This window comes from Stigmatopora argus, chromosome 22, assembly GCF_051989625.1.
Source record: "Stigmatopora argus isolate UIUO_Sarg chromosome 22, RoL_Sarg_1.0, whole genome shotgun sequence".
In the NCBI taxonomy this organism is placed as follows: domain Eukaryota; kingdom Metazoa; phylum Chordata; class Actinopteri; order Syngnathiformes; family Syngnathidae; genus Stigmatopora; species Stigmatopora argus.
The window spans coordinates 4,486,501-4,508,716 of record NC_135408.1 but is presented as its reverse complement, the minus strand read 5'-3'; the positions used below and the strand labels follow the sequence as shown (position 1 = coordinate 4,508,716).

Sequence of the window (22,216 nt, the reverse complement as noted above, 5' to 3'; positions counted from 1 at the left end):
CCTCTTTGCAAAAAGTTTGGACACCCCTGCTCTATGGGGTAGATGTCTGAAAAAACAGCCATTGAGGTGTTAAAAATTGCCAAATAAATAACTGTATAACACATGACATACCCACTACTAATACTGTTAAAGGTTCCACTTTAATCATGTTACTTGACCAACCTGTTTGTACAAAAACAAATGCAATAAATACATATAATTAATTTAACAAAGTACAGTATTTGTGTGAATGCTATGCCTGATTAGTTTAACGTAGAAATTGACCAGATGTTCAATGACAACAACAAAAAAATGTCCAGGAATGATAGGGGACACCACTTTATGATTATAGAGCATTCATATTCATACTGGCTCCTAATGGCGGCCAACATCTTTCTAGTCTTCTAAATTGGCAGATTAAAAGCTATCAAAAGCATAACCCCGCTCTCCACCTCCAAAGTGGAACCCGCTCAAAAACCGAAGATTTCTGAAGTTCAAAGTTAAACACGACTCCTGAGATCTTGTTTTGTCGTCGAGTACTTTTACTGTTTAACCACTGCCCTCCTTTTTCCAAGCACTTCCTTAGTTGACAAATGTAAACGTCCATGGCAGTGAAGGTCTTAGCAGAAGATTAATTTAGCCTAAAACTAAATCTCCTGATTGCGTTCTACTTTGGAGGCTCTCCTGTTATACAGTGTGTACTTACCTGAGGACTTTAGGGAGTGGGGGGATTGAAATTTGAAGAATAAAATCCACATGTCACAGGTTTCTTCACTGAATTTGTGAATTAAAAAAAACAAAGAAACAAAACAGTAGTTTTGCCTGGCGAATAGGACTCTTTGCAACATTAATATATAATAAAACCTTTATCTTATGGTTTTGCTGTAGGCTAGAAAGATTGGATTCTCAGACATTTTGGGTCTAGAAACCCACACGCCATCTTGTTGGGATTGTAAATTCAATTAGTTAAAAAGTTATGCGCTTAACATCTTATGTTCTAAAAATGTGTGTGGATAGGGGCAATACTGAAGTACCTTGAGATACAAGTGACCAATCGTAGGCGTTTATTACGATACGAGATATTAATATGACCACTGATAATTGGAGCTGCACAATGTTCAAGAAATTGCATTAACGCCAAAATCTGTACATTTTCTTTTTTTTTTAAAGACTATATTAAAAAAAATGCATTTTTTTAAAGGGGAAAGGTTGGAACAGTCATTGCATTTCTATTCATTTAAAAGATGATTTTGGACTGTACTTAAGAGTATTTTGCATTAAACTCATATCTCAAGGCACCCCTGGGACAAAATGTTATTATAATGTTGTATTGTTCCACAATAAAGTTCAAATATGAAATCGAAGGACAAGCATCTGAGAAATAAAGATGAAAAAGGTTTGCTTCATAATATTAAGATGTGATCTGTCACCTAAGATAAGGTAAGGAGTAATCTTTTGTCTTTTACAACTTGTTCGTTATTTAAAAACTTGCAAATGTGTCTTCTTGCTCTCTGGACCCAGTTTAGTAACTCCTAACATCTACCAACATTGAAGATGAAGAATCTTGTGGTGAGTAAGTTGTTACCCAGTAAGGAAAAAGTGCTTCAAAACCACCATTTTGTTATTTTTTTAAAGCTAATCAGAGAATTTCTTCAATTGAATTAATACAGTCATATCTACAGTAGGAAAGAGTTGTCCACAGGCAAGATGGGATTTCCATTTGTCTGAACATTTGCCGTGTTTTTAGTAGTGTTCTTCATCACGCCTCCGCCATTGAATGTACACAAAAATGGCCGCCGCCACTCCTTCCTACCTGCTCGCTCTTCTTCTATGGTGGGTATGAGGAAGAGGAGGAGGAGGAGGAAGAAGAAGAGGATCACCAATGTTCTCAGGTTGGAATACTAGGCCCACCAGCACCCTATCATGTATCCGGTAGCTGGTTGATGTCAGTCAAGTTGGTGTCGTTGAGAATGAGTCTGATTCGCTCCAAAGAGTCCGCCTGTCGTATTCGTTCCATCTGCACCTGTGCACAAATTGGCCACCAAACCAGAGAATGGAATTTGTAGACTCCAAAAAGTGCAATTAATTCTGACCAACTCTTAAGACTCCTTATCGTCTCTCAAATTAATGGAGGCCAGCTCAATGGGTATCACGGTGGTCCTCTTTTTAAATGGATCATCATAAATTATTCTTGGCATCTCATGTCACAGTATTTGAAAACTAATTCAATTCATGTTGCCAAATGTGCTTGGTGATATTGTGTTGCATGGTCTAGATCAGGGGTAGGGAACCTATGGCTCGGGAGCCACACGTGGCTCTTTTGATGGGTGCATATGGCTCTGAGCTAAAATATGGAAACTGCTGGTGAGGGAGCCGAGTCCCGAACGGACCAATAGGAACGTGACGTCGGAACTGTGGCATTGATTTGAGTCTTCTGCATTCATTCTCTGATTGATACTCATTGAACTCATTGATATTCATTGTTTAGCAACAGCGTAACAATGTTGTCAAAGGAATTTCAAAAAGGTTCCCGACCCCTGGTCTCGATGAAAGTCTTTTAAAAATCATATAGCTTGAAATAAATGACGGTAAAATCAGATGAGATCAAAAAAGATGGTCCACATTTGGACATTGGAAAAAATCATTTGTTACTTGCTATAGAATCTTATGAATGTATTCAAAATATTATAGATTCAAGCTTGCGCCTGAAGCAAATGAGAGAAGGGTTATTGTCAGCTTGCATTTATTTAACATTTCAAGACGACTTATGTTGATCTTCAAGTCGTTACCTGTAGCGTCTGCGAAAGCTTGACAAAGTCCTTCTGGACCTGCTCGCTGACGTCCAGTTCCGTTTGCAAACGCTGAGCTTTGTCTTTCTCTTCAAACACTTGACTCTCTAGCGCACCCTACATTAAATTGGGTCTTAATTAGAACAATCTTCAACCATATCTGCTGCTCTACCTCTAATATGACAGTATTTTTTTAAATTGGGTTGGATTGGATAACTTTATTCATTCCGTATTCGGGAAATTTCATTGTGACAGTAGCAAGAAAGGCATAGTTATAAGTTAGACAGTAAAGTTGAAAAGGCCGCAGAACAACAAAGCAAAAGCACAAAGTACAAAGCAAATAAATGTCAATGGGATCATTAAGAATCACCAAATCAAATTATTAAGACAGAAAAGCAGCAAAAACACAAAACGAGCAAGAGTGGACGGAGCTACCGCCACCGGCTGCCACTTGAACGGCGCCATCTTGGTTTCGGTAGCAAAAACGGATAGACTCAAAAAGACGTTATAAAGTTGGACAAAAACTAGAACCACACACAGGAAGTCTTCCACGAGATGGGGAACTTCTGCAGACTGTGACCGAGGTAGAGAATATGCAGAGTCACAAAAAACGACTGTCACAATGAAATTCCCCGAATACGCGAAGTTATCCAATCCAATCCAATCCAAAATCTTTCTTTTAGTAGGAAACCAACCTTGGCTGTGTTGAGCTCTTTTAGCTGCCGTTCCAGACTGATCTTCAAAACTTGGATGTTTTCCAGCATCTCCGTCTTTTGCGATAAACTGCGTTGCAACTACGCAAAAAAAAAAGGTGTCAAGCACAATACTAGTACTACACGGATTGTTTCAAATACTATTTGGCGTTTATTCGTGTAATCAATGGCAATAGATGTCAAAAACAGATTAGATGGCTATCGCTGACAATAGCAAAAAAAAAAACAAAAAAACGAGTGAATCATGTGAGCAAACTGCAATTTGATAGACGAACCTGTTCCCTCTCTGCCTTTATCCGCTCCAGTTCCGCCTTCAAACTGGAGAAGCAAGCTGTTGGGAAAAGACAGGTTGACAGGAATAGAAAAATCCTCGTAAAAATAGTGCTATCATGACTCATCATGCTCTCAACGTTTCTTCCACCAAACTGCGGGTGGTGAATTTAAAAGAGAAAGACGAGGACGAGCACTGTCCTAAAAGACAAAGGACTCTTTGTTGGTATTATTAAACAAGAGTTTATGTTGAGGGCAGATGTGCAGTAACCTAAAAACACCAAGAACATGAGCTAATCAATCAAAATTCTACAAAGATGACGAAAGGATGCCGTTTCTGGATTGAAATGAGCCTTATTAAAAGAGTGAGTGAAAATAGGGGGGAAAAGAAGTATTTCATTTTATGATCATATTGCTCAACCTTAGTTCACACTATGAGGAAAAAAACAAATAATTAAAGAATCACCACTATATTAGTTCAGACCACCAGAGTGCACACGCCAATCGTCAAAGTGGAACACAATCCACTTCCTGTAATATATCGATTAGGTCCCCGCTTAAACTATTACTATTGGTTGCTATTGACGGCAATAGACATTCATGGTCGTCAATGGCACTCATTTACTGCTATTCTTTCTTTTTGAGTCACTCTACTTTGGAGGTTCTGCTACGTTAGTGTCGTTAAACAAGTCTGAGTGACTTACTCGTACCTTCTGAGACGTCTTGAGTGACAATGTGGGGGGGGCAAGAGCAAAACCAGAAAAGGATGTAAATACAAACACGATAAGCATGGCGTGGACCTTTTCCAAAAGAACCTCTCGTGTTGCCAACACTTCACGGAGCTGCGATCGGTAAAGGAGGCTCACCTAATTCTTCCTTGCAGCCCTCGATCTCCATCTGCAGCGTGTCCTCCAGGTTCTCCTTGAGGCACTGCTCCGCTTGGATCTGTTCCTTGAGGAAGAGGATCTCCGCCTTGAGCTTCTCCTCGGCGTGCTCGGCAGACGTTCGCAGGGACACCGTTTCCTCGCGCAGTTGCAGCACCGTCGCTTGGAGTTCCTGAGATGACACACCACATTGATAACATCAGCATGTTACAATATTTCCTTACTGTAAATGTACTTTTTTTACAGTAACTACGCCTTCACACATTTCTATTCTGACACATTTTTGACTTGTTTTTTGTGTGGAGGAGGCGCCTCAGGTGTTCTTTTCAACTTATCAGTGATTCAACAAGCCCCACGATGATAACATGCCGCTAAAAACACAACTCAAGTACTTAACACCCCCGCGTTTACTCCCTCAGTGTGGGCTTTCACTTTCTCCACATTTTGATATTTTATAGCTTTATTCAGAAGAGAATGTTTGTTTGTTTTCCTCAAGGGTATGCACAATCGGGGTACACGGTCAATTGGTCGCCCGGAAGGTTATTGATAATTACCATTTAAATTGTTGCTCAAATTCCCTAAATACAAACTGCAAATTACTATTTAGTCATACTTAATGCCCTATTAATATTAGGCTAAAGAAAAGCACCAAATTTCCCGGACTTTTATTGTGTTTTGTTAGAGAACTTGTTAAGACCCTGACTGACGTCCCTTCTTAAAGGGACAACGCATGTACATACAAACTCTTATACACTCACACGTTGGCTCAGTGAAACTGCTCAGGACCATTGTTGGCTTTTATTGATGCGTAGACTGTGTTGTTTTACCTTGTTTTGTTGCCAGTCTTTTGGTCGCCGGTCTTTTGGTCACCCGTTGTTTGGGTCCGGGCGACCAAAAGACCGCGACCAAAAGACCGGCGACCAATCGACCGCACACGCACAATCGGAGTGGGAACATAGTGAGAATCTAGGTATGCACTGTTTGTATCAACTGTTTGCTGATTTAAAGGAAGCGACGACATTTAATATAAATGACCTTTACGTGAAAAACGGTTGCTCAAAGCAGTTAAGTATGCAAAAACAAAGTGTTCAAACAAAGAAAATGACAACGCCACTTGTGATGTGAGTTACACTCGCAAACAGATGTGGTTAGAGTTGAGCACAAGCTCAAATCATTATTTTTAATATGCTATGTCTTTGTAACAATCTGATCATTTTCACAGAAAAAAAGCTTCGGAAGACAGCGTGAACTTGTTTTCATGTTGTCATGTGAAGTTTGACGCCGCTCTAATGCCTCATTCTATACTCTGTCATCTAGGAGTGACGTACTTGCACAGTTTCAGGCATGATGAAGCCATCTTGCTGCAGAAGCTCCGTGTGGAGACGGCGTTTTCCCTGCAGGCTTTCGTTATCCCGCTGGAGTCGGATCAGCTCGTCGGCAACTTTCTCCCGTGACTGCACCAGCACAGCCTTGAAACCAGACCAAAATAAAGACTTTCTTTTGGCTTAAAGCATTGCCAGAGGCTCACCATCTGCGCCCGAGTGTTCCTCTTTGCTTCACCAAAGGCTTCCTGGAGTGTGCTGAGCAGCGTTTCAGACTCCTGGACTCGCTGAATGAGGGCAGACACCTGCCATGCAGAATGACAATTGCCTTAGTTTGGTTCAAATATTAGAGGCTACTTTCATTTTGGATTGCTTTAGACCAGGGGTGTCAGACTCGGGTTGGTTCGCGGGCTGCGTTAACGTCAACTCAATTTCATGTGGGCCGGACCATTTTAGATATAATATTTAGATTTTTTTTAAATGAATGGATTAAATGAACTGGATTAAAGGCCCTGAATATTCAGTTTTTTATAGATCTAAAACAATGTTTATTGTAGCTTTTTTAAAATATATTTTTAGATTTTACAAAATGATTTTTGAACTAAAAACACAGAAAAAATTGATAAAAAAAATTACAATTATTGATTTAAAAGAGGGAAAATCAGGAAATTTAATATAATTCTAAACTCTTCATTTTAATTTGAACCTAAAACAGAAAGTCGGCACTCATGATTTACTTTCCCGGGACACACAAAATGATGCGGCGGGCCAGATTTGGCCCCCGGGCCGCCACTTTGACACATGTGCTTTAGACCAAAGGTGTCCAAACTACAACCCGCAGGCCAAGTGGGGCCGGCCGCCCAGATATCATTGGCCCCCAACAAATGATGAATTATGGACGTATCTTTAATTCAGTTTACATTGTGTTGATCTTCTCAGTTTTAACACCAGATATAGGTAGTCACTTGAAGGATAGAGCGGTCAAAACTTTATAACATGTCAAAGGGGCAAACTAGAATTTCAGTATTTTGTTTTGCACTCAAAAACCAATATAAAAATGATTCCATTGTGATGAATTGAACTATTTTGGTTATTATTTGCAAAATTATTTTTTTTTTTGGGGGGGGGGGGGGGGGGGGGGGGGGTGAATTCTTATTCCTCTAAATTATGTTGTTGCTTGTAGCCCTAATTCATTCACTACCATCATTAGTTAAAGATAGCAAATGAATTTCAACTGGGAAGCCTGGCATTGAGTGACAGACGTCCAATCCAGTTTGAGCATTCGTCAATACAGATTGGATATCTATTGCTGTCAATGGCAGCCATAGAGTTAAAACTTTAATGAAAATGCATTTTAAAAACCCAGAGTTTTTAACTCCCTTCCGATTCAGGGATTAACAAATGAAAGTGAGCGATTTCAAAATCTGGCCGTTGCAGTTTTTGATTTTTCTGAAAGTTGCCATTGTAGATTTCAGTTAGGAGACCCCACCCCTACTTTAGAATATGCACGCATATCACCTTGGCAGTGGTTTCCTCGTTCCCTAACTTCACAGAATCTTCCAGATTTTGCTTCTCCATCATTGTTTTCTCCAGATGATCATTAGCCTGCCGGAGCATCGCCTGGAGTTTCTTGACCTGCAGAAAGCATCCCGCGTGAACACTCTACTGGTCAAAATGGCCGAAATGTACGAGGCACGACGTGAGGGAGACCTGATCTCGCGTGTCGGCCTCTTGACGCTGGATGACCTGTAGTTGCTTCTCGTAGTTGGAGCACATGTCGCAGCGCCGGCCCAATTTTCGACCTGCGTTCTTTACCTGAGTTGCCCAAAAAAAAAAAATAATAATATGCACATCATTAGATGTCAAAAGTACATAATGTAGATGTGATTTTTTTTTTATTGTTAATACAGAGCTGAGTCACAATGGAAGTCATTACTAGGCCGGTTGGTACACAACTTGGAATATTAATCATCAATCACTTGCACGTTTGAATGGAAAATTATTATTACTATTATGAATAAAGAAAAGTAAAATTCAAGTTTGAATAAATACAATGTGACTTCATCTTTCTTATTTTGAAACATAAGATTATGATAATTGTGTTCCTTGGGTTCCAGGTGAACATCATTTAATTGCAATTTTTAAAAGTAAAACAGTTTAATGCAAAATGTGGATGAACAAGAATACTATTAGGATAAATTATTATTATCTTACTAAGCTTACAAGAATCTACTATTATTTAAATCAATTGCAATATTCTGGTAATACGAAAGTGATTTCCTATCTCTGTCATTTTTTAATAACAATATTGAAAGATGCCTTTTTTATGTTTATTGCATTGTAAGAATTGGTGTTATTATCGCATATTTTCTATGATTTTACCTCTGAAATGTTTTAACCTTGGATGTTAGTGGAGGGCACACAGAGCCTTTGTCAAACATGCAGTTTGCTGTATTTTCCCCCAAATGTGTCCTTTATTTTAAAGGGTAATCTCCTAAAATGAGTTTGTTATGAAACTCAGAGAGATTAATGCTGCTTTATAGATTTATTTTATATGACTAAGATGTTTTCAATAACAAAACCCATTTTTAATTCCATTACACCAAAATTATAATGTATTTAGCGCACCTCTTGTTGTAGCAGGTTCCATTCGCTGTCGCTGACCAGTCGGTACCCCGCGGGGGGCAAGAAAGCAGTGTCGGGAGCTTGCGAGATACTGGACAGCAGCGACGCTGTCTCCTCCTGCTCGGGCGTCATGGCCTTGATGGCCTTCTCCTGGTCTTTTGTGAGGAGGAAGTGGCTGGCCGTGAGTTTGACGGAGCTGGTGGACCACGTCTCGCCCGAGCCGACGTCAGCCGTGCCGCAGTCGGCCCCCACAAGAGGCCCGAAGTCCGACTCGTCCAAGTAACTAGCCGATTTGGCTTTGAGGTTTAGGCCTTGCTGGATGGACGGGGACGAGCCCAGGCTGTCCGTGGACTGGACCCTGCGGAGGTTCTCCTTGTAGGGGTCCAATAGACCGCCCGTCACCACGTCAGCATCCAGGGAGTGCAAGGAGCCGTGGGCGCTGAGGTTGGTTGGCGGCTGACCGGGGAAAAAAAAGAATAAATATTAGGAGAAAAGAGAGCAGCACCACGTAAAAATGGATTAACTTTTTTTCATTACAAAATCATACAAAATACATACAGGTCATCATATAAATAAATACAGGTTATAAACACAACTTCACACCAACCTTTTTTCGACTTAGTTTTACTAAGATTATGACGAAAAAACATGATTTCTTATTATTATTACTAGGGCGGCCCAGCAGGTGAGTGGTTAGCACGTCGGCTTCACAGTTCAGGCGTCCTGGATTTGATTTCAGGTCAGTCCTCTTTTGTGGAGTTTGCATGTTCTACCTAGGCTTGCGTGGGTTTTCTCTGGGTACTCCGGTTTCCTCCCACATTCCAAAAACATGCATGATCGGCTAATTGGACACTCTAAATTGCCCCTAATTATGAGTGTGAGCGTGTCTCTTATAGAAATAGAAAAGTGCATTTGTGCAATTATGACCATGTGCAGTTTACAGCAACCAAGATTTCAGTGAATTAGTAGTGTGTGCTAATCATATGACAGTAGATAAAAGGGAAAGACATCAATTAGTCATTGATGATTGTTCAAAGAATTTAAGAATTCCAATCACAAGTTTCTTTGAATTCTGATGATCGAGAAAATAAAGTTGTAGACACAATAAAATGACACACACAAACATTAGACAATGGGTTACAATTACTGACATCATGAAGGGTAGCCAATCTGGAATATTCAAATTAGATGGCCAAAATATAGAACTAGCATTGATAATACATTTCCCGGCACTAATGACCGCCATTTCCTGGAAATACTGACATTTTTATGCATTTCTCCATAGTTTACATATAAAATGCATTCCATGGTTCATTTTTAATTTATCAAACAAGATTCTGGGATGCATATGATAAGAGTGTTGTTTGTCCCCTTAACTCGTAAGCTGAAAAAAATGATCATTCCCTCATTCACCTTTAATACAAAAATGACAAAATATGCCATAAAAGTACTCTAAGAATAGTGTGTGACGCCCTGTGTACTCACTGGAAATATTGAATAACGTCACAGTGTAAAGAGGCATGTAACCGGTTACCTCATCGATGCTCATCCCCAGGAAGATATCTTCCAAAGGCTCCGTGTTGTCCGTGGCATCTTCGTCATGCAAATCCTTCACTTGGCTTAATCGCTCCTTCTCGTCTTCCTCCTGGAAGCCGTAATAAACACGACATCAGGATTTTTTGCGCTTATTTCATACATCAATCAGGGGTACCCCATGTTAAAAGTCGACCTGGTCTTTCTTTTTCATCTCCTCCACCTGCCGCAGCTGCTCAGAGGAGAGCACGCTCTCGATCCTCTGCATGTCCCTCATGAGGAGGCGCTGAGACTCCAGGAACTGGTCGTTGGCTCGCTGCCACGTGTGCTTCAACTGGTTGTGCTGCTGCCGTTCCAGTTCCAGCTTATGGCACACTGGAGCCGAACCCCAAAAATATGATTTTTCCCTTACCAAAGCTATTTAGGTACTCGGATGATTCGCCGAAAGACGTTTGGCCGACGGACGTTTGGCCGACGGACAGGTCGCCAAATGGACGTTTCGCCGAAACGGGATTCGCGCGCTCGCCCCGCCCCCGGATCGTGTGTGTACATGTTTTTCAACCTCGGCCCATGGGCCATATATAGCCCGTTACAGATAACATTCATTTAGGAATAACAAGGGCATGTACTGCCCCCCGCTGGACATATTTCTAAATACAAGTAAGTACTACACTACAATGTGCTGCCAATTTTTAACATTTTTTTATTTTATCCTTGCATTTAAAGTAGTAGCCATTTGGAGATCACACAGAACAGTACGTGACAGAAGAAATAGAGAAAATAAAGTAGTAGTAACAGTAAGTACTACTGTAATGAAATTATAAATCCAGAAAAAATGAATGTTATCTGTAATGGGCCGTATATGGCCCGCGGGCCGAGGTTGAAAAACATGTACACACACGATCCGGGGGCGGGGCGAGCGCGCGAACCCCGTTTCGGCGAAACGTCTGTTCGGCGAAACGTCCATTCGGCGACCTGTCCGTCGGCCAAACGTCTGTCGGCGAAACGTCTTTCGGCAAATCATCCGGTCACGAGCTATTTATCAATATACTAATGTAATGAATGGCACCAAATTGTAAGATCTAACATCTGTTTACTGCTAAAAAATACAACTTTATTCTTGTAAAGGTATTATTTCATAATATTATAAATGTATGCTGGTAACAGATGGCATACGGACATCTCACATAAACAGAATTCCCCATCTGACCACCTGCCGCTAATCCTCGTTACATACGGTGATAGAATTTGGTATCAAATTGCATCTGGGTCATTTGTGCTTGGAAGCGAGCATTAATTATGTTTCCCAGTGTTCTTGCAGCAAAATTTTTGTTTTGTTCATTTTATGCTATCTTATGTATGTTCTCTCTCCTCAGCTCTCATCTTTAGTGCTTGTACAAAAATAACAGCTTTTGTATTTTTGATTTCTTTTTCAGACTGTTTTGCTTTAAAAATTATGGGTTATTATTTAGGGGTAACATTTATTACGGTCATGTTGCATGGAATAACTGGAATTCAGTATTTCTGTTATGGAGGAAATTACAATGGAATGGATTGTGGTCCACCGTAGTTTGAAAAATACTATTATTATTAATTTCTTTTTCAGACTGTTTTGCCTTAAAAATGATGCTATGGGTTATTATTTAGGGGTAACATTTATTACGGTCACGTTGCATGGAAAAACTGGAATTCAGTATTTTTAGTTATGAAGGAAAATACAATGGAATGGATTGTGGTCCACCGTAGTCTGAAAAATCCTATTATTATTAATATATTTGATATTTTTTAAAATATTTTGAATAATAATTGATTCTGGTTTATGGCCTTGTTTTTTTATGTCCTGTTTTCAGTTTCAGCTCAGAATTATTTCGAACCACGTGGACTGAGTGATGGACTCATCGGCTTCATACATGCATAAAAAACTGCTTTTTGAAGGGTGAGTTGGTGGGACGAAATGTGCATTACAACGAAGAACGCGTACCTTCATGAAGCTCTTTTCGTAGTTTTTCGGCATCCTCTTGCAGGACGGACTTCTGCGTGTTGAGCACAGCCACGTACATCTCCAAGTCTGTGCGACATGATTTCTCCGCCTCCAAAACATGGTTGAGCTCCTTCACCTTTCAAAGGAGATCATTTTATCATTATTTTTTTCTTTTTTTTACAATATTAACAGAACTTTAGAAAGATGAAAATGATGAATTTAGGATAATTCTCCTGACAATTGTATTTTTTGGCTACTTGAACATGTTAAATGTTTTTGACAAGTCAACATTTTTCTAAAAGTGATGTAAATTTTAAAAAAAGATGTATTTTACGTAAAGTGAAAATGTGCACCTTGGATGCCTCCAGTTCTTTGATTCTATCTTCAGCCGTGGAAAGCTTGGCTTTGAGTATCCCAATCTCCTGTTCCATTGGCATGACTACCGAGCGCAGCTTTTCTGCATCTTCCTGAGCCTTCAAAGAGTTTATCACGGTCAAAAGTAGTCCAAAATATAACAAAATGACTTTATTTTTGTCATGATTATATTTAATTACAATCATTCTGACTTGATATAACTTGGTAATGGCAACCTGACAGGAATAAAGTCAGGATTATTCTTGTAAAAGGCAGATTTTTTTTAAACACACCAAAAAAAATCATTCATTTATTTTCTGTTATGCTTATCCTTACAACAGTCGTAGGGGTGCTGGAGCCTATCTTAGTCAACTATGGGCAGCAGGCAGGGGAGACCCTGAATTGGTTGACAGCCAATCATAGAGCACAAGAAGAGGGGGCAACCTTTCATGCTCGCACTCATACCTGGGGGCAATTTTGAGTGTTCAAACCATGATTTTGATATATGGGAGGAAACCAGCATACCCGGAATAAAAATAAAACAGGGATTGAACCCTCAATCTCAAATGAGGTAGAGTACCCCCAATTATGGCGATGGTTTGAATTTGGAACCTGTTGTCATTTGTGCTTAAAGTAGTTTTTTGTTTGTTAGAGTTTTTAAACAGCATGCATATTGGTTCTCGCAAAGGTGAACATGTGATGTGCACCTTTTTCATATCATTCTCCAGGTTTTGCTCCTCTTGCCCATCAGTGAGGCGCCGCCTAAGGTCCCCCATTTCCCTCTCCATGGCGTCGCGGTACTGGCCCCACTGGGCTCTCTCCTGGTCCAGACGCTGGAGGAACTGGACCTCGTACTCACGAACCGTATCTGAGGCAGGACGTGACAAAAACAAGCCTCACAACGAAGTAAAATAGAAAGAACATTTATGTAGTCCTCAAGCCAAATAAAAGTTAATTAAATAAAGCACATTTGAAAGGACAGCAGTCGAACAAAGTGCTGGACACGAGATAAAAGTATTTAAAACAAAAAAGTAAAGAAATCGAAATAGATGACGGCAACAAGAGTAAAAATAGGAATAAATTTAAAGTGTCAATATATAAGTGTGTTTATTCGTGAAAGACTAGTAGGGAATATAGAAATATATTAAATTCTCCCTATTTTAAATTTTAAATAAATATGTTAAGAATAAAATTTCCAAAAACAAAACGACTATATTATTATATCATTGTTATTTGACACCCATTCTCAAATAAAAAAAATTTATATGGACAATGTTTTTACCTTTTTGTTTTTGAAACTATAAATGTAAATAAAAACAATCAACAAAAGCGGAAGATTGTTGTTGTTTTTTTAATTGCAATATGAAACAGGAATTTGGACAATGATTTGGTCAACAAAGTCTAAACAATTCATTGATAATCAAAATAGTTGTTAATTCCCTTCATAATCAATTAGTTGTCAATCATTCCAGTCATTGTGGCTAACATAATAGCCAAAGGAAAGTAAAACAATTACGTGACCGGCGCAAAAATTGAGTTTAACTTAATCTCTGGCTTAAAAACATCTATTATTGTACCTTTCATGATAGCTTGCAGCGACGCCACTTCCTCCTGCCACTGGCCACGGACTTGGTCAATGGCCTCTTGTTTAGTGTTCTCTGACACCGTGGCCACCGCCTTGATGGTCTCGATCTCAGAGCGGGCCTGCTCTAGCTGGACCTGGACCGAGCTCAGCTCAGCCTGGGTCGACTCCAGCGCCGACATCTGCTTTTTGAAATCCTCTGCATTCATGGAAAATCAGCACAGGTCAATAAAATCTGTGACTGCACCGCCTCCAGACAGAAGACCGACGCCCACTTACGCTCTTTGGCTACGTAGAGATCTTTGAGCTTGGCTCTCTTCTGGTTGAACTCGGCCTCCAGTTGCTGCTTGACTTTGCCGAATTCTGCCTTCTCCCGCTGCAGAGTCTCCACTTGCTGCCGGAGCTCATCTGATAAGCGACAAATGTCAACGTTAGCAGGCCGGACAGATCTGTCACTACCACAGAAAGACGAAGATTCATTTCATTGCGTCTAAAAAAATCAAAATCTAAATAAAGTTGCTTGTTTACATTTAAACTTTAGCTCCTGCACCCAACACAAGTGACGACAAACACGACGGGATCACTACATCTATGAACAAGCCTTTCTAATAATGTCAACAGAAGTTTCAACTTGCATTGATTTATAGTTAAGCGTTGGTTAAAGACACGCACAGCATATTTGGATTGATTTAGAAAAAATAATGTTCAATACGAACTGTCATTTTTCTTGGATACTGCGTTCTCCAGTGCAATATGAACCTAAATGTTGCACATTTTTGTTGATTTTTTGATGTATGTGTTTGTATGATACCTGGAATTGTTTGCATGTATGTATATGTAATATTAGATTAGATTAGATAATTTTATTCATCTCGTATTTGGGTAATTTCATTGTCACAGTAACAAGAGGGTGAGAATACAGACACAGGAAAAGACATTTTAGACATAAACAAATAGGTAATAAATACATTAATAAATAAGTAATACATAAATAAATATATAGATAAAATAATACATACCTACAATTAATAAACAAAAATAATGACCAAAAATTCCTAATTTATACACAATGTATTACAGTGAATAAAACGTGAAAGGAATTTCAAAATTGTCCTTAACTTGCTGAATTATATTTTTGGATCGTTTTGAAGTGGAACGAACGAGAAATGTTAAAGGAGGATGAAAATGCAGTTTTTGTATCTACATGTATGTCCAATTTGATGTTGAAAATTATCGAGGAAAAAGTGGAATCTTGCAAGCTGAGGAATGTAAACTGACGAAAAATGAAAACACAAATTATTTGGTGTGCAAAATAACATGTGAGTCTTATTACCCATAATGATAATCAGCTCTAATGAGCCGCTTAGGTCGCAGTTTACGCTGCATGATAACACTTAGCAGGTTAGCACAACATCCAGCGTCTAGCCAGTGAAAATCAATGTGGATCGCTATGGAAATCTGCCACATGTTATTTATTTATAAACCATATCAATATATAGCAACAACATGAGTTAATAACGAGTGACATGCACTGTTTCGTGTGTACGTCTGCCCGACACGTCGCCCAATGGGGAGGCTAATAGGCTAATGCTGTCAGAAGATGCAGAGGCCGCTCGCTATTAAGCAGCGTTGCACAGACAGACGTGTTACAAACCACAAGAAATATTACCGTCATGGTGGGATGACAGGGGAGGTCCCGAGGCCTGATCGGCCATGCTTTCGTGGGGGATCTTGACGATGTAGGAAGAGGGTCCGAGCTAGGAGTGTCCCAAAAGATAGGCTAACAACATGACAGCCGCAGTCAAGCAAGCTAGAGGAAAAAAAGCCACGTCCGGTTGAGCCTTCAAAGTTAGTGTATAAAAGTGGATTTAGTTGTGTAATGTGCAATAAAATGTCTATAAACCTCAGTTTGATATTCTAACTATAGTACATCTTAGTATTACAATTTTTCTACTTCAACACCTTATTTGGTCTTTAAATGTAAAATGTATCTGCAATATTCCGGTTTTTACTTTCAAAATAAGTGTTCAACTGAGCGCTTTGTGAGGAAAAATACAGAATACTAATCGTTTTGCGCATTGATCAGGAAAGGTTTTACTTCTTTTTTTAATTGCATGAATTAAAAATATATACATTTAATTGTTTTTACTTTCTAACAAATAATTGTCATCCAAAAGACATTTAAAATAGGTTAAAGTTGTCTTTGAAAACAACAACAACAACAACAACATTTGTAATTTGTAATCATATAACTTGTAAATTTGGAATCCTTAGTCATTGAGGGCTTTAATCACATTGAATAATTTTAGTAAAAAAAATGATTTAACGTTAAATTGATGATAATACACAAGATGAATGAACTATAAAAATCTAACAACCAATTAACTATTGTAAATTTGTGGGGCTTTTCAATTGTATAAATGACTCAAGTTGCTGAGTTTTTATTCAATTATGATTCACAATCATCTGTTTCACATTTTTTTAAACATGTAAACTCAAATGACAAAACTCCACAATTGGCAACTGCACTATATTTTAAATAGATCCTTGAATATGACCCTTGTTTACTGCTACTATATATATATATATATATATATATATATATATATATATATATATATATATATATATATATATACTATATATATATATAGTATATACACACATAGTATGTATATAAGTGTTTATTTGCATAGATATGCACATATAAGTGCATCATATTTACTAATTCATACGGTGTAACAGGTTGAAAGTATTTTGTGTTTGTGCACACTTGACTTGACTTTGCCACAACCAAAAAGTCCCTAGAGTCACATTTGTTCGATGGTCTGCCATGTCGCATGAGTCAAAGCGTCAAAAAGAGGAAGTGTCCGATGCTCTTGTTTCCAATACACTTTGCTGAATGTGAGCCAGAAGCTCTCATGTCTTGCGTTGGTTTGAACTTGTAAACTTCGTCTGAAATGGATCTTCTGCGAAATTACTTCTGGCTGTGGCTCATGCTTGCTATCATTTTTACTAGTTTGTTTATATGCATCATCTTCATCTTCATCAACAAGTGCATCAGACAGAAAGGTTGGTTCCGTAAAAATATATATATACTAAAAAAAAAGAGTCATCATTATTACCATCCTAAAGATTGAAGTACTGTCTGAGAAAAAAGATTTTATTCATAGTTTTCATACATTTAAAAATTGTTTCATGTTATTTAGATTAAGAATTTAATACAATTTAGTTTGAGTTTTTCCATTATTCTTCACCATACTATTAATAGTTTTATCTGATTGAATTTTTTTTGCGCTACTTTATCATTTTATCTTTTACGCATGCATGTATATTTTGGACATCGATAAAATTATGAAAGTTCACAATATCGTAAAGGCACAGTGAGCCAAAGTTTACCACTAAAAAATGCAAAAAAAAATATCTGATGTCAAGCAAGAAGTATTAAAGATAAGCTTTTGAGGAGTGGTTTTATTAAAATGTGCTGAAAGTGGATTCTGCACATAAAAGTACATATTGCGGTAAACCCCACCAAAAACATGAGCCAGTTAGCACGAAAAAACCACAGAGCTCACTTTATTTTTTCCCCAGGAATTCTAAAGTGACATCCAAACAGCAACTCGGCGTCCAAGAAAAATTTCGTTGCCCATTTCCAGACATCATGACCCAGCACTTTTTTTTAATCTCGATTTTCTTCCTTTTAAAAAATGAGCTGGAGAGTTTTACTTCTTCACTCATGGGCCTAATTTACTTTCAATATCCGCGTAATGTTTTTTCTTCGAATGAGGAGCTTTCAACTAGAATTACTGCACATATTGTGAAATATCTGAAGTGTTATACACTCAGTTTATCTTACTGAGTTGAACCACATCTCTAACTATAAAAATTTGCAGGGCGACAAAAAAGCATGACAACTGAAATAAAATAGAAAATATCCAATGGGTGTGGCAAGCAAAACAAGGATGGATTTTCTGTCTACAAGAAAAAGTCATAACATTGTTCAAATTTAACAAATTGGTGCGATATTTTACCCACTTTGTGATTTCGAGTCTTCTCAGTCTTTATGTTAATAATTTCACTCAGTGATTACTATTTGTACACATTGTAAGCTATGGTAATGCAACAAGTTTAATTTTCATGCACAAAAAATGTGCAATATAATAAGAACATCTTGCTAAAAGATGAAAATATTTAAATTAAAGGAATGTTACTGGATTCCATTGGCACAATAGTACCCAATTGAATTGGTTCATTGGTTGTAAAAAAAATTGCACCCTCAATTCAGAAGAGGAAGGGTGTTTACTAGCTTTTTGACTGTGACTTCACACTATTATGATATTAACTCATTCACTGCCATTGACAGGGCTAGTGACAAATGCTCGCTCCTAGCTCTGAGTTGAAATGGGGAAGGAGGACTTCTATCACCGTCAATGGCACCGAAACATTTCAAAAGGCCAACCAAATCCGAACCAGTTGTCACACAGCATGACTTAAATATCGCTTTCAACTCTAGAATGCACACATTCACTTAAAAGAGTTATAATTGTATGAATTTCTATTATGAGCCAATGTTCCCTCTAAGCTGCGCGCTCACGCAATTGCGCACTACTCTCGTCTTCTCTGCGCACAGCAAATCATATGGAGCGCACAAAATAAAATCCCAATTTTTATTTTTTTTATTTTTTTTTAGCTGTGAGGCCAATGCGCGAACCATTCATCCGCCGGGCTGCCCATTCATAGATATTAATGATTACATTTTATTATTACTAAATCATTAAAGTGTAGTAGACATGCATCTGCTTATGGCAGATGTGATACTGGTGTGTGCCCATAGAGAGCAATGATGATGTTGCTCACACCAGTACTCAGTGTGCTCAGGGAGGTTGTCTTTCTGCTCAGACAAACAAAAAATTAGAGGGAACATTGGTGAGCATCTTTATTTGATTAGCTCAGCTGAAACATTCATGATTGGCTTGTCAAAGGTTTTATATAAGCAGATAAAGTGAAAAATAAAGTCCCTCAAATGTCAATTCATGTTTAATTCTTTTTTTTTTTGGCTTATTATCTGACATTTTGTGCTCATGTTTTTTTTGTCCCACAGGAAAGCACCAGCTATTATCAGCAAGTCGCAGACATTCTGAAGACAAGTAATAACAAATATAGTTGAAGTGTTTAACATCATGTTTAAATTGACATTTATTGTTATATTGAAAAGTGCAGGTGGCTCCTTAAAGGGAAATAACCATCCTTTCTACCTCCCAAAATACCAAACATTTTTTGTTATATTACATCTTTTGATTGCCTCAAACTGTTTGTTATAGGGCCATTATGGCATTACGGTAATTGTAAATATTCATCTTGTATTTAAATATTAATTTCTTTCCACATCATCTCACAGGGACACAAAAAAATTTGAAGAATGTACGTATCCGAAACCACCCTTGCCTCCTCGCACTCAATTCCAACTGCCCGGTAAAATTTAATACACTACTTTAAATCGTCCGAATTACCGGATTCAACATGAATATCTGAACCAATTAAAACGTGCTTTGTTTTTGAAAATAATGATGTTAAAAAAACATTAACGCTTACATTTGAATCCAATTCATTTTATGTTTTTGTTTTTTAGAGGCTCAAAGCTATGAGAGTATTTCAGAGGTCAGCGAGGACGGACTTACAACGATGTCCGAGAGTCCAGGTCGCCTTGAACGTAACGTACCTGATCATACGCACCTCCTGGACGAACAGCCTTACCAGAACCATGATGAGGATCTGATCAAACATCATCACAAAGACCAGACCCTCATTAACTTGGATTATCAAAACGATGACCTGAACAAATTTCAAAACCAAAATCGTAACTTCAGCGCATCCCAAAACGATCAAACCCTGACTCATTTCCAAATTCAAGACCACTACGTAAGCAATCTCCCTAACCAAGATCCAAAACTAGAGAACCTCCACAACCAAGATCAATCTCCAGTCGACCTTCCGGGCGACTATGTTCAGGTTACTGATGAGAAGTCAGACTATATAGACGTGAAGGACCAAGATGAAGATGTGCTTGAGGGAGATCTGGACTTGATGGAAGGAAATGGGGAGGACTATGATGACATCGGAGAAGAAATTCACGAGGAGAAGGACTACGATGATATTGGTTGAGTCTCCATTCTGGAGATGATAAACACTTTGGTCCATTGGGGTCTCTTTAAGGCAGGGATAGGCTAACCTATGGCTCAGGAGCCATTATGTGGCTCTTTTGATGGGTGCATATGGCTCTCCGCTAACCTGGGAGGTAAAATACAGAGAGAGTTGAGTCCCGAATGCACCAATAGGAGCTTCACGCCAGCACTGAGGTGACAACATCATATTTAATCATATTTTTTTCCCATTAGACTCTTCTGCATGCATACTCTCATTAATACTCATTGATTAGCAACAGCATAAAAATGTTATCAAATTCAAGGACTTTTTTAACTTTAAAAGTGATAAAATGACAAAAATGCACACATTTCTATGTATTTTAAATTTTTAATTCTGAGTATGGCTCTCAAGGAATACCTAATATTTGAAAATATGAATTATTTCTGACTCTCTCTGTCAAAAAGGTTTAATGCAGGGGTGGCGAGTAAGTTAAACACAAAGAGCAAAAAAAATTAAACTGTCAGAGTCAAACAGCCACAACTGTGACCTGCCAAAACAGGCAGACACACAAAAACACACAATTAAAACCATATTATTCAGCATAACACTTGCTTCTGCTTACAAAACAAGAGTGCGTTCATTTTAAGGGAAATAACAACCCTCAACACACACATCAAATGCAACTTAGCCAGAGTTAACACATCAACTACCCTGGAGGTTGCTGTGGCAACATCATTTTGGCCAGGAGCCGCATGCGGCTCGAGAGCTACGTGTTCGCCACCTTTGTTTTAAGGGGAAATGCTTGACTACTGCTATGGATTGGACATCTATTGCCGACAGTGGCACTGAAACATGATCATTTCCATCTCCCAGTTCAAATGGATTGGACGTCTGCTCTCGTCAACAACTGCCAATTAGTTAAACATGAGATGCGAATTAATAATAGAAGACACAAGTTGAGAGCATTTGCGCTGTTGTGACAACGGGGCTTTAAGATGTCTTGACAATCATCAACTGCTTGCCTCAGGCAATGTTTTTTTTTTTACATTGCAGCATCAGAGCTGAAAAAGAAAAAAAACTAGATCGCTTTGAGTTAACTAACTGATGAAAATACTGCTCACTTCTTCAGTCAGGTTTAAGAGAATTAATGGATGCAATGGGCTTTGTGGGATTGTTCAACGTCCCTGAACTGAAGACATAAATTACGTTTAGGGAGAGAAATGCACGACTTGCGGTCATTTCGAGCTTGAGCGGGGTTGGCATGACTGATTTATGGCTACTATTGACGGCAATTGACGTCCAAAGCATTTTAACAACCATTTTTTCCTGGCAGTTGAAATGCTTTGGACGTCTGTTTGTAATTTGTCATCAACCCCGGTCTGTGTATTTAAACCCGTGTTTCGGCAAGTCTTTTGTGGGAGTATTGTTTCGTGTTTTCCTGTGTCCGTAAGTAATGTTTTGCCTATTTGTCGATGTGCGTCTCCACTGTTTACCTTTTATTTTGTCAACTTTATCCCAGTTTTGATTATCTGTATAGTTATTTTTTTTATTAAAATCGTAATTCGTGCACCAGCACTTATCTATCATTTTTCTGCTTCCCGCTCCTGGGTTTGACCTCGCATCGCAGCCGAAGACGAATACATGACACAGTCTCTGTCAATGAGGAAGTTATTTTTTTAGAGAAGCCATACTAGATGTTACTTGACGGATTTTTCTGTGCAAATTGTAGCAGCAGCAAACGTTAAAGGTAGAGTTTGGTTTGATACAGTAAAGTTGAGTTTTCGTTTGTGTTGTTTTGTTATTGTTTTTTATTTATTCAACGCATTAGTTTACTTTGAAATATATCAGTACAATTTGCAAAACTTTGCATTTAAGAAGAGTAATGCTGAAAATAGCTATTTTTCTGTGTAAAACATTTGGAATCCCTGCACATATAAATAGCATTCCATTCATTTCATTTAATTGAACAAAAGATGATTTGCGACTTTGAGTAGGTTGAGTTACGAGCAATCTGTGGTTACGATTCAATTTGTAAGTCAC

The 22,216-nt window shown here is 38.4% G+C and overlaps 2 protein-coding genes across 2 annotated transcripts; one reads left to right on the top strand and one right to left on the bottom strand.

Annotated features, from left to right (window-relative positions):
• Window positions 1-121: 121 nt before the first annotated feature.
• rabep1 (rabaptin, RAB GTPase binding effector protein 1) lies at window positions 122-15,996 on the bottom strand. The gene is made up of 18 exons (XM_077592943.1): window positions 15,702-15,996; window positions 14,312-14,440; window positions 14,028-14,231; window positions 13,158-13,318; window positions 12,450-12,569; window positions 12,097-12,232; window positions 10,312-10,490; window positions 10,117-10,227; window positions 8,586-9,038; window positions 7,668-7,772; window positions 7,476-7,592; window positions 6,164-6,262; window positions 5,964-6,104; window positions 4,618-4,807; window positions 3,757-3,812; window positions 3,464-3,562; window positions 2,769-2,885; window positions 122-2,002 (listed from the first exon to the last, which is right to left on the bottom strand). Exons 1-18 carry the CDS (start codon window positions 15,745-15,747, stop codon window positions 1,901-1,903), a joined length of 2,565 nt encoding a protein of 854 aa, XP_077449069.1. The 5' UTR covers window positions 15,748-15,996; the 3' UTR covers window positions 122-1,900.
• A 970-nt stretch (window positions 15,997-16,966) lies between these two features.
• On the top strand, window positions 16,967-20,501 carry scimp (SLP adaptor and CSK interacting membrane protein). Its single transcript, XM_077592804.1, has 4 exons — window positions 16,967-17,104; window positions 19,134-19,179; window positions 19,431-19,504; window positions 19,662-20,501. The coding sequence occupies exons 1-4, from the start codon at window positions 16,993-16,995 to the stop codon at window positions 20,192-20,194; spliced, it is 765 nt and encodes a 254-aa protein (XP_077448930.1). The 5' UTR covers window positions 16,967-16,992; the 3' UTR covers window positions 20,195-20,501.
• Window positions 20,502-22,216: the final 1,715 nt, after the last annotated feature.

Excerpts from the sequence above, each read along its gene's own strand:
- rabep1 (XM_077592943.1), bottom strand. The coding sequence starts at position 15,747 with ATGGCCGATCAGGCCTCGGGACCTCCCCTGTCATCCCACCATGACG. Across the intron at positions 10,491-12,096 it reads ACGAAAAGAGCTTCATGAAG|TGTGCCATAAGCTGGAACTG; the intron begins GTACGCGTTCTT and ends GTTCGGCTCCAG. Across the intron at positions 10,228-10,311 it reads AGATGAAAAAGAAAGACCAG|GAGGAAGACGAGAAGGAGCG; the intron begins GTCGACTTTTAA and ends TACGGCTTCCAG.
- scimp (XM_077592804.1), top strand. The coding sequence starts at position 16,993 with ATGGATCTTCTGCGAAATTACTTCTGGCTGTGGCTCATGCTTGCTATC. Across the intron at positions 19,180-19,430 it reads CGCAGACATTCTGAAGACAA|GGACACAAAAAAATTTGAAG; the intron begins GTAATAACAAAT and ends ATCATCTCACAG. Across the intron at positions 19,505-19,661 it reads CACTCAATTCCAACTGCCCG|AGGCTCAAAGCTATGAGAGT; the intron begins GTAAAATTTAAT and ends TTTGTTTTTTAG.